At 31.1% G+C, this 13,247-nt stretch overlaps 1 protein-coding gene across 1 annotated transcript; it reads right to left on the reverse strand.

Moving 5' to 3' along the window:
- Window positions 1-11,837: 11,837 nt before the first annotated feature.
- On the reverse strand, window positions 11,838-12,530 carry LOC139431268 (uncharacterized). The gene has a single exon (XM_071198912.1). The coding sequence runs from the start codon at window positions 12,528-12,530 to the stop codon at window positions 11,838-11,840; it is 693 nt and encodes a 230-aa protein (XP_071055013.1).
- Window positions 12,531-13,247: the final 717 nt, after the last annotated feature.

Genomic DNA, 13,247 nt, shown 5'->3' on the forward strand with positions numbered 1-13,247 from the left:
AAAATATTTCAAAAAAGTAATAATGTAATCTGAAATTGTTTGTATTATATTTTAGTATAATATCAAATTTAAAATTCTTTGTTATAATTTAGTTCAAAGTAGAACTGATCAAAAAACATTGGGTGAGGATAAGTAGAATTTAAAATGTGGATTTTAAGTTATTTTTTATAAAAAAGGAAACTGGGTTTAGGGGCAGGTGTAGGGGAAGGAGGTGGGTGTTGGCCGCTGGGACCCCAAAAAGTGCGAAAAATGCACTCGCTCCAAATGCATTAATCCTCTGCATTTTGGGGAAAGTTTTGTAGAAGGAGTTTGTAGAGTGGAGTTTTAGAACTGTAGATCTGTTCGTTAAGCCATTCAATTTGGGGATTTTTAAATTGAAATTTATCTATTTCATATTGTTCTAAAAGGTTCAGTTTGAAACCCTTGTTGTGTGAATGTAATAATGAAACATTTTGTTGTACGTCAAAATCATGTTTGGAATGAAGCATGTGTCTGCTGAAATTAGAACTATCATTGTGCTGGTGCTCTCTAATTCTGGTTTTTAAAGATCTACCAGTTTCTTCTATATGAGTAGCACTACAAGTGTTACATTGTAGTTTATATACCCCACTTTGATCTAACAAACCTATCCTGTCTTTGGCATTGAAAAGTTTTTGTTTTATGGTGTTATTATTTTTAAATGATATATCAATATTATAATTTTTAAAAATCCTTTTTATGTTATAACTAATGTTGCCTGAAAAATTGATAGATCTATAAATTTTATTGTTGGCATTCTCATTATGTGTTGAACTTTATAAAGCTGTAGATTAATTGAGATTGCGTTTTAATTGTAATTTGTTAATGAATGAATCAATTTGACTGTTGGAAAATCCATTATTAATGGCTATTGTTTTTATAATTAGAAGTTCGTTATATTTATTTTCTTCTGAAGAAGGAGTATGAAAACATCTGTGAATGTAAGATCTAATGGTATACATTTTATGTGAATAATGGTAAAATGATGTTTGAGGAATTGTATCGCTCTGGATTGGTTTTCGATATATCTTATATTCAATGTTACCGTTATTATTTATTAATGTAAGGTCTAAAAAATTAAGTTGTTTTTCCTTTTCTAATTCGACAGTAAATTTTATGTTAAGATGAAAAGAGATAATATAATCATGAAAATCTTTAATTTGTATGTCATAGCGATTGTCATTGTTCCAAATAATTAAAATGTCGTCTACATATCTACGCCATAACAGGATGTTCTTGTTAATAGGGTTGTTGAGATCGAGAATAATATTTTCCATGTAGTCAAGGAAAATATCAGAAAGGAGGCCGCTTAGAGGGGATCCCATGAATAAACCTTCATTGTAAACATAAAATTTTTGTTGAAATTGAAACAAATTTTGTTCTGTACAGAGTTTTAATAAATTATAAATGTGGTTAACGTCTGTATGAGGAAGTTTTTCTTTAATATACAGGTATACAGGCATGTATCTGAATGACTGCAACAAACTTCAAGGGGTGATTCTTTAGTGAATTTTAAGGGTACTTTGATATATGAACCATGAGCGACTTCGGCTCCCCTAAAAAGAGCTACACCCCTCCAAAAATGGCGGAAAATTTTGGTTTAATTTTTTTCTCTCACAAACCATAAACGCTAGGAAAATGAAATTTGGGGAACATGCTTAACTCATAATAGGGCATGTTTTGACCCTATTTGTACTTTCAACATACCCCTCTAAAGTACTAAACGTAACCACCCCTTTACATTTTTGCTAATATTTTTTGTATGCAGATGATAAATACATTAAAAAAATGTATCTAGGTAGATGAAAGTATCCTAAAATAATAAAGCAAACACTGCACGTTAAACAACGGGGTTGTCGATCAAAAGTTGGAATGAATTTTTAATGAAAAAGTCTTAGTAGGCTTTGTAATGTTTGTCAGAAATATTTTTGACGTTTAAATGTCAGTGTTTTTCTTATTATTATTATTATTTTTCAAATTAATTTTTAAATAAAGTTCTATCGTATTTACGCTCGTTCACTCGACGTTTCAAAATTTTAAATAAACAATAATAAAGTAAGAAAACCACTGATATTTAAACATCAAAAATATTTCTGACAAAGATTGCAAAGCCTACTAAGATTTTCTCATTAAAAATTCATTCCAACTTTCGATTAACAACCCTACAGCTTAACAGTTAGTGTTTGCTTAATTATTTTTTTTTCTCAGAAATTATTAAATTTTCGAAGAACATCAGAGAGACAAAAAAGTGTTAGAATAGTTTTATCTATCTAACTGAAATTTTTCCAATGTATTTATCATCTTCATAAAAAAAATCTAGGCATAAATTGGACGGGGGTGGTTATGTTTAGTAGTTTAGAACGGTACGTTGAAAGTACAAATAGCGTTTATGGTTTTTGAGAAAAAGAAATTAAACCAAAATTTTCCGCCATTTTTGGAGGGGTGTAGCTCCTTAGGGGAGCCGAAGTCGCCCATGGTTCATATATCAAAGTACCCTTAAAATTCACTAAAGAATCACCCCTTGAAATTTGTTGCAGTCATTCAGATACACCCTGTATATATTATTTATCAAAGAAAGACTTTATACTAAGTGATATTTTTTATATTCATGTCCTTAATCGATTTCGATTTTACAAATCATCATCAGAAGGAGGCAACTATAAAATTTATAATGCAAAATCATGTAAATACATTTTAAACAAATTACTTACGTCAGTGAACCAAAGTGAAACATTAATAAACAAATTGTAAACACTATTAAACAAAATCAAACGTTACCCACGTTATAACACACATAACCTAATACAAAATTTCGTGTCGATATGAAATCAATGACATAACAATTTTTAGATAAATCCATTTATGAAATAGACAAGGATGCAGATATTATTAAATCAGCATGAAATCTCTTAAACTCAACGTTTTGTTTGGGTTGAATGAATAATATATATATATATATATATATATATATATAAAGTGATAATGGATTAACAATACTCTAATTTTTCTTTAATGATATCTTTAGTAATGTTTAAAGTTTCTGTAATTGGAATTGTTGTTGTTTCTGTATAGATTTGTGACGTCAAATGATAAAAGTGTGAAATTCTCTGGTATTCAATGTTTTTAATACTATCTGTTATATTAAACTCCGTTTAATATTAAAAATGTATTTTATTATTAGATTCAAAACAGCTTCGCTTCTTGCCAGTTCTTACATGTCATTCTCTAACCTCTAACGTCTTTTTTATTACCAACCTAAAACTCTTAAAACTGAAATAACTAACTTAACTATATGTAACATCCCCTTCTCTTTTAATAAAGTTTATAATCATCAAACTTTTTAGGTATCTTTCTTTGTCTTCTTTCTCGCTTCTTTGGTTCTTCCTTCGCTTTTATTGGTTCTTGCTGTCTTATTTTGTCCCTCGAATTGTTAATATTATTCTCATTCGTTTCTTCTTTTAAATTGTTTGTATCATTGTTATTTGTTTTCTTCGTTTTCTCTTCTAACCCGTCTTCTTGTTTTTGAATTCGTTCCGTATTCACTTCCGTTTTCTCTGTTTCCATTCTCCTTTCATTATTCTCATTGTGTGACTGCACTACTTCATTTGCTTGATTAGGTATTTCGGGAATTAATGTCTCATTTTTGTTAATTTCGCTATTATGTGGTCTAATATGTATTACATTTCTTCTATACATTGTTCCTTCCACATTAACTATACATATGTTATCATTCAATCTTTCATCAATTCTCCCCTTTGTCCATACTGTTGACTGTTCAGGTTTCATTTGTATTATTACAGATTGTCCTATTTTTAATTCTGGTAATTTTCGACTTTTCTGGTCGTAATAAAATTTGCTTTTCCTTCTGTTGTTTTCTAAAATTTTAGGAACATTATCTATAATTTTAGGTTTTAAATTGTTTATGGGTGACGGTATTCCGGTTCGTATACTTCTGGAGTAGAGTCTTTCAACTGGACTATAATTTGTTTTATTTGGAGTATTTCTCCAATGTAAAATACTATACCAAATATCTCGCCTGTCCTCAATAGCTTTCTTTATTAACCTCTTCGCTATTTTAACCGCTGATTCTGCTTTTCCGTTTCCTTTTGGATGGTGTGGAGACGATGTTGTATGTTGTATTTCCCAGCTGTTACAAAATTTTCTAAATTCCACACTCGCAAAATTCGTACCGTTATCTGAACATATTTTTTCAGGTATTCCATGTCTGCTGAAATTCATCTTACAACATTCAATGAGTGTTCTTGGAGTTAAATCCTTTAATAAATCCAATTCGAAATAATCCGAATAATGGTCAACTGTAACTAAAAATTTTCGTACTTTGTTATTCAGTTCTTGTGTAAAAACGTCCATTGATATAAATTGAAATGGGTAGACTGGAATTTCATGTGAATTCATTTCTGATTGTTGTTGATTGTTATGAAATTTAGCACATATGTCACATTCTTTTACTTTATTAATTATTTCTGTTGTCATACCAGGCCAGAATAAATTTCGTTTGGCTAGTTTTACTGTTGATTCAATACCATTGTGACTTAAATGAACTTTTTCAATCATAGTTTTCCTCAAACTGTATGGTACTATTATTCTATCATTTTTGAATAAAATTCCATCTTGTACTGATATTTCGTGTTTGTACTGGTTGTATATTTTTATGTCTTCAGGAATGTTTTTCATTACAGATGGCCAACCGTCTATAATAAATGTTATCAATTTTTGTAAAGTTTGGCTGTCAATGTTTCCTCTTTAATTATTTTAAGTCTCTCTTCGGTAACCTGTAAATATGTCGCACTTTTCACTTTTTCAAATACTTTGAAAATATTGATTCTTTTGTGCTTCGATATTTCATTATAATAACTATCGTTTAATGGAGCACGAGACAATGTGTCGGCTACTATATTATTCTTTCCTGTGACATATTCTAATTCAATGTTATATCTTTGAAGTGTCATTAACATTTGTTGTAATCGTTTTGGTGCATTTAATAATGGTTTCTCAAGTATCCGTAATAAAGGTTTGTGGTCGGTTTTTACTGTTACCCTATTTCCAACTAACATTTGGTCGAATCTTGTACAACCGAACACTATTGCTAACAGTTCTTTTTCGATTTGGGCATAATTTCTTTCAGATCTAGTAAGTGTTCTGGATACGTAACCTATAACACCATTCTTTTGAAATGCAACTGCTCCCAATCCGAAACTACTAGCATCACATTCCAAAATCACAGGTTCTTTTGTGTTGTAATATTTTAAAGGTTGAATACTTGAAGCAATATCTTTAATTTTATCAAACTCTAATTGTTCCTGATGAGATTATTATTGAGACATTATTATGAGACATTATTGTGCGTTAATTGTCTCAAAATAAATAATTCACTGCTAAGATTCTTTATATATCGACTTAGATAAGTGACCATACCAATAAATCTTAATAATCCTCCCTTATCATTCGGAACTGGAAATTTCTTTATGGCATCGACCTTTTCCTGATCTACCTTTAAGCCATCACAAGATAATATATGATCATAAAATTTTACTGACTGTTTACACAGTTTTAATTTCTTTTTGTTTAATTTACAATTGTTCTCGCGTAGTTTTTTGAATAAATTTTCTAAATTTCTATTATGATCTACATATGCTTCTTCCTCTGTATTACCTGATCCGTAAATAAGAATGTCATCCGCCAAAACCTCAATGCCTTTTAAGTCATGTAATATATTTTGTATTTTTACTTGAAAAATTTCAGGTGCCGCTGTTATACCAAATGGCATCGTTTTCCACCTATACTTTCCAAAAGGTGTCCAAAATGTTGTTATTTTACTACTACATTCCGATAGTTTGACTTGCCAAAAACCCTTCTTTGTGTCTACTGTTGAAAAAACTTTGGCTTTACCCAACTCTGGCAATACTTCATCAACCGTGGTGAATTGCCAATGTAGTCTTTTCATGACTTTATTTAATGGAATCGGGTCCAAACATATTCTAAATGTTTTTTCCTTCTTTACTAATAAAATGTTACTCACCCAATCTGTGTTATGATCTTCTTTGGTAATTATACCTTCTTTCTCTAAATGTATGAATTTTTCTTTTAAATCTTTTCTCAATGCTGTTGGAACTCTTCTTGGTGGTTGCCTCATTGGTCTTGCCTCTTCCTCCAGCTCAATTTCTACTTCCCCTGGTAGAGATCCATATCCTTTGAAAATATCTTCATAATCTTCTACTATATTTTGAGCCTGTTGCTTTAATTTGAACAAATTGTTACATTCAATTTTTACTTCATTACAATATTTCACTAAACCTAACTCTTTACTAGCTTTAGCTGACAATAACAAACCGTGATCTATATCAACTACTACAAACTTAATGTTGTATATTTTATTATAACGTTTACATTTAAGATAAAGTTCACCGATGACTGGTAATTTTTTATCGGAAATACAATACAAGCGGTGAGATGATTCACTCAGTTTAATCGAATTAGTTTTTAATAATTTATTTAAATTTTCATACCCTACTATGCAAACGTTTGCGCCAGTGTCAATGTCACATTGCACTTTCAGCCATTTATCATTAAAAAGAAAATCTAGTTCTGCAATAACATCACCGCCACTTGAAGAATTATCTATAATTTTTTCTATTCGGAGTTCTTCATTATCATCCGAGTCTTCCTCATTTTCTTTTAATTCTTTTACTTTCCTACCTTTCTTATCTTCTTTCTTCTTTCCATCGTTTCTCTTGACATACTTCTGGTCTTTCTTGCACACTATAGCAAAATGATTTGTTCCTTTACATATGTTGCATTGTTTTCCATAAGCTTTACAAAGTCCTTTCTTGAATTCATGGTTTTCTCCACAAAATCGACATTTGTTTCTATAATTTATTATCTTGTTTACATTTCCTTCCCCTACTTGAATTTCCTCTAGTCTTTTCGTTGTTATTTCTTCAATTTTACACATATCAATGCATGTTTCCAAGGTAAGATCTGATTTAGACATTAATCTTTTTCTTAAATCTTTATTCTTAATTCCGAGTACGATTCTGTCCCTCAATAAATCATTGGTAAAATTTGCAAAATCGCATTTCACTACCAACAACTGCAATTTCATTAAATAATCATCAAACGATTCATTATCCCCTTGTTTACAGCTGTTGAATATTGCTCTATCGTAGATTACATTTTTCTTTACTGCCAATTTCTTTATTATTGCAGCTATTACACTTTCTACATTATTTAACTCGTCTTCAGAAAGATTAAATCTATTGTATTTTATTCTTGCATTATCACCCAATGTAGCAAAAAACGTTTTAACTTTCTTCTTCTTCTCACTATCGGGCCATTTGTCGATTCCGGACACTATTTCATAATCCTTCCAATTTTCAACAAAATGATCAAAGTTTTGCGATACATCGCCCTTGTTTACTTCTAATGGTGAAGGCCATGGAATACTTGCTTGTTGTTGCAATGTTTTCTCGGATCGCGTTACTTTTATTTCTTCGCTTAATAACCTCAATGTTTCTGTCTGTTGCGTTAAAAGATTTACCAAATTGGCAGGTAACGACATGTTTACTTATTAGAATGTACCATTCGTCACACACCTGACACCATGTTATATTAAACTCCGTTTAATATTAAAACTGTATTTTATTATTAGATTCAAAACAGCTTCGCTTCTTGCTAGTTCTTACATGCCATTCTCTAACCTCTAATGTCTTTTTTATTACCAACCTAAAACTCTTAAAACTGAAATAACTAACTTAACTATATATAACACTATCTATCAAGTTAATTCTATTGTTGACGATGTATTTGGTTTTGATTATTAATTGTATGTTTAAAAAATTGAATCAGAAATTTTGATATTTTATATTTACTTGAATTAATAGATGAAATAATTGGTCTAATAGGGTAATTAATTTTATGTAATTTGATTAGAGTATGCTAACGGAATTCTGGGGTTCATTGGTGATAATTTAAATGCATTTAAGTTATGTTGTTTTAGAAAATCGTTGGAATGGTTTAATATGTTTCTCGTTTTTAGGTGAAAGGATGCTATTGGATTTTTCTTTATTTCTGTAAAGTTATTATTTGTCAAAAATTCTAAAGTTTTGGAAATATAAGTTTTTTAATCTATAAAGACCAAACCTGCATTCTTATCTGCATTAGTAACAACAATAGAGTTTGACTTAAGTTTTTGTTTAAGCTTACATATAGTTCTGGCTTCCTCTTGATTTTGTACTGAATTGGTGGTTTTGTTTTTTTGATCCTTCTTTTCTTTCTTCTTCAAAATATCTATGACATCCATTCTTAGGCGGTCTTAGTCTGGAGCACCGTTGGCAGCACTTTAGAGATCGATAGCTAATTTCGGCAGGTCCAAATGTGTGGGTTTTATGGCGTATTTGTGTCCTTTATTAAGCAGATCCAGTTCTTTTTTGGAATAAAGATATACTAATATGCACTTAAACAATAGACTTTATTTAATACTAATTGTGCCTTGACCGGTTTCGCCTTTTTTTAAGGGGATTCACCACTGAAAATAGTGAAAATTCATTAAATTAAAAAAAAAATTTTGACTGAATAAGAATATAGTAGCCTAAGACCTATATCTTAACCTTAAGTATGAAAAAAATAACATTTTTACTAGATACCTCTTATTTTTTGCTAAAAACATCTTGATCTTTATTTCTTTGATATATTTTCATTATAAATATGTAAACCACATATTTACATCTTGTTTCATATATATATTCAATAATTATACTCTTTTATATTCATTACTCTATGCTAAAGAAGAAGAAGAAGAAGTAGTAATAGAATAAAAACAAAACAACTTCTCTGTCATTTGTTATTCTGCTGTTGAGTTTTAGGTTGTTTGTTTTGAGTAAAGTTTAGTTCAGTTTTATGCAATAAAGTATGGGAAGAGTCAAGAATACAAGAAAAAATGATGCTAGAAGAAATAAGGAAAATATTGCAAAGCGGTATGAAATGCAATCTGCAAGTCTTGCAAGTATTGATATAGACACAGGAATCAATGATGAAAGTGAGGTTATGTTACTACCCAATGATAATGTTACTGTACCAAGTACATCTGAACCAGGTACCTCATGTTTTAATAATGAGAATGAAGTTCCCGATAAACCTACAAGCTTCGCGCTTTATAATAGCTATAAAACAGAAGTCACATTTGACGATAATGCGCCTAACTATATTTTGGTAGATGGAAACAAACTATCAAATTTTATGGAAACGTTTCCTTGTCCTGAGTGTGCAGGGAATCTTCAAGTCCTTCAAATGCCTTCAAAGTGATATGCACATGTTTTTAATATATGGTGTCACGAATGCGATTACAAAAATAATTTTGAAACGTCTAACAAAACAGTCGAACATGAGGGCTCGACTTCACGCTTATCGTACGATGTAAACCGAAGGGTTGTACAAAAATTTGTACGGTCTAGTAGTGGACTATGAAGTTTTATTCAAATACTGCAGGGTTTGCGATAAAATGAAAAAGAAGCTGGATTCAGGAACAGATAGATTTCAAGCATGGTTTGAAAGGCACAGTCCTAATTGCCAAAAAAATTATGATGGGTCTTCGCCGTCTATGGAGACTGAGGCTGCGGAGCGCATATGGAAAAGATCGGAAAAATACGGGTTCCGTTATACTACATTAGTGTCAGATGGTGATTTTAAAACGTTTAGACACCTTACAGATCTAAATCTATACGAAACTCCAATTGAAAAAGAAGAATGTTTGAACCATGTAGCCAGTCGCCTTGGAACTGGCCTCCGCAAAATCGTTTCGGAAAACACCGAAAAAGGCAAAACCTTGGGAGGTAAGTCATATGGCAGTTTGAAATTGACAACTATAAACAAACTGACTACTTACTATAGAAATGCAGTTCAAATCAATTTAGGAGATGTAAAAAAAATTAAAAATGCTGTCCTTGCAACTCTGTCCCATTGCTCCTCTACTGACGATAAACCGAATCACCAAAAGTGCCCGAAGAGAAATGAATCATGGTGTTTTTATAGCCGGGCCATTGCCAAAGGTGAAATACCTGGCCTTCACAAGGATAATGTGAAAACCCCGTTGACTGAGAGAGTGGTTTCCAAAATTCTACCACTATATCAGCGTCTTGCTAGTGATGAGTTACTCGCCAGGGGCGTCTCCGGAAAAACACAAAACGCCAACGAGGCTTTGCATGGCGTAATTTGGACAAAATGTCCCAAAAATACCTTCGCATCTCGAAGTAAACTACAGATGCAGGTGTGTGAAGCAATATGCCAATATAATACTGGCTATAGGCAAGCCATATCTAACCTTCAAATGTCAATTGGTCTTAGCCCTGGAAGAAACGCTGCCAAGATTGCCAAGCGCTTCGACAATAAAAGACTAGCACTGGCACAGAAACGTAAAAAGATGAACTTCACAGAGTACAGAAGGAAGTTGAGACATGCACAGCTTGAGGAGGAAAACAGGAAAATAGAAGCGGAGGGGAAAACATATGGTGCCGGTGAATTTTGAACGTCAACGACCGAACTCTGTTTTATTTTACGATGTATATATATATTTTATTGAACACTGATATGGTAATGTGACCTAATATTGATGTATAATACAAGCTTTTGACCTAATATATTGTGTAAATTTATTTCACAACCATAAACTAAAACATATACTTCAAATATTAGTGTTGAACATACGTTTTATTTCAAATGCAGTTTTCCGAAAGTTTTAAATTCGACAAATTTTCAGACAAAAATTGATATATCTTGAGAACCAATTTAGATAGAGAGTTCATACTTTCACCACATATTCAGTAGATCTTTTACTAAATATTTAGGTAAAATTAGATTTTTAGGTGCATATGCTGCTTAGAAACATAATTATATATATATATATATATATGTTTTTTGAAAAAAAGTAAAAAATAGTCTATGATTTTTTGAAAACCACTAAAGCTACCTAAATAAATCTACCTAAATATTTAAAATAGATCATTATCTTCAAAATAAGACCATGATCAGTGCAATATGTTGAAAAGTTTTTTAGATATATCACTTTGAAATATGGTCTGAAAAACGTGGAAAAAAATTCATTTTTATTAGCTGTAGCCTGTACATGACAACTTTTTGGCCATTTCATATTTTTGTATTTTTATAACCTACTACACATTAGAAAAAATAGTTAGGCCATTTTTATTGTGTATTTAAAAAAAAAGTATTTTTTCAGTGGTGAATCCCCTTAAGGCATCTTCAGAAGGCTTCCTATTACAAAAAAATATATTGTTATAATGTTGTATTCTTAAAAAGGTAACCAGACAACATGTGTTGTCTGGTTACAATTAAAAAAATTACGTCAAATTATCGAATATTTGAAAACTTGTTGTGTTGTTTCGTAGAGAACATATTAAAATCAATAATTATACTATAAGTACGAAGGCTTTCACGGCCGATATTAATTAAACTAAAACTAGAACTAACACTAGCACTATCACAAGAACTAACACTAGACCTAGAACTAGAATCTTTCGGGTTAAGCCGTGTGTTTTTTGAAAAAATGTTTGACGTTTCGGATGCCATGTTGCAACCTTCTTCAGAAACAAGTTCACTTCAAACTTGTTAAATAATTATACTAAATAACAAGAAATTATCACCAAATTATTTCAGTTATTTCAGACTTCTCGCGCATGTGTTAATTTAATTTTGAAGGCTGTTGAAGATCAAGGAAAGATGCATTTGGCGAATGCAACTGTAGCAAAGAACTAAATATATACACATTCAGAAGTTGCGGAAACCAAATATTATTTATTTGGCAACCCTCGTTCTTCTGATGGTTTGTCCATCCTTTTTGGTGGTGTGAAAGGTGTCCTTAGATATAGATATAGAGGTTTACTTGTTGTTCCCGTTTGTTCGTTTAAGCAGCTGTACATAGGAAAGTTGTTCTTAAATTTATTTATTTCATAATTTTCTAGGATTTCCATTAGATGTCCTTTATTGGTCTTGTGTATTAAGGTTGCATCCTCGTTATCATTAAATTCGTGTTCTGTATTAAACATTAGATGTTTTCCAAGATTAGAATTTTGAGTCTTGTATTCATAAATTCTTTGTCCCAGCCTTCTTCCCGTTTGTCCTATATATGTTGCTCTACAAGATCTCCATTGTAATTTATATATTCCATTGTCGTCCAGTTTGTTAATCTTGTCTTTGTTGTTTATTAGGTGTCTACTCAATGTGTTATTGTTTTTGCTAGTTGATTCCAAGTTGTATTTGTTAACATTTTTTCTTATTTTCCCATTTATCTCGCCTTGATATTGTATGGTTCGATAGTTTTTATTTTCTGGTTTTTCTCTTGATGTTAACCTGGTCTTCTTGGAGAGGTTGAATTTCTGGAGCTTCGTGTTGATGAATTTTTCTATTACATCTTGTGGGTATTCGTTATTGTGAGCTATTTGTTTAATTTTATCCAGTTCTATTACTATTGTTTCTTGACTCATGTTGGAGGTGAGGGCTCTGTCTATTAGAGAATGGAACGCTGAAAATTTATGTTCATGGTGTGACTTGTATGGAATTATTATATCGGTCTGAGTTTTCTTTCGGTATATATCGTATGCTAAGTGTTTGTCTTTCTTTTCTATAGTAAGGTCTAGGAAGTTTAGTTTGTTCATTTGTTCGGTCTCCATCGTAAATTTGATGTTGTTGTGGAATTAGTTGATATATGTGAAAATGTTTTCGATTGTATTATTTTCTGTGATCTCTATAATAGCAAATACATCATCGTCATATCTCTTCCATAGTTTTATGTTTTTGTTATATGGGTTTTTGGGGTTGATTATCTGTTCGTTTTCTAATTTGTTGAGAAATATGACTGCCATCAATCCGCTCAGTGGAGATCCCATGGGCAGACCATCTGGGAATGTATAAATTTTTCCTTCAAATGAGCAGAAATTTTGTTCGATGCAGATCTGAAACATTTTCAATATGTTTGCACTGTCCTCAGGATTATTTATTTTTTCATTTAAAATTTGTTGAATTATCTCGATTGTTTCTCCAGTAGGGATTCGTATATAAATTTACAATATCGAAAGATATCATTAAATAGTTGTCTGGTAGAATGAATTTGTTAAGGTTTAGCATTAATTCTTTTTTATTCGATATGGTGTGTCTTGGTTTGAAGTCAGTGATGTCATTGAAAATACTCAACAACATTTTTG

Source organism: Onthophagus taurus, chromosome 8, assembly GCF_036711975.1.
Source record: "Onthophagus taurus isolate NC chromosome 8, IU_Otau_3.0, whole genome shotgun sequence".
In the NCBI taxonomy this organism is placed as follows: domain Eukaryota; kingdom Metazoa; phylum Arthropoda; class Insecta; order Coleoptera; family Scarabaeidae; genus Onthophagus; species Onthophagus taurus.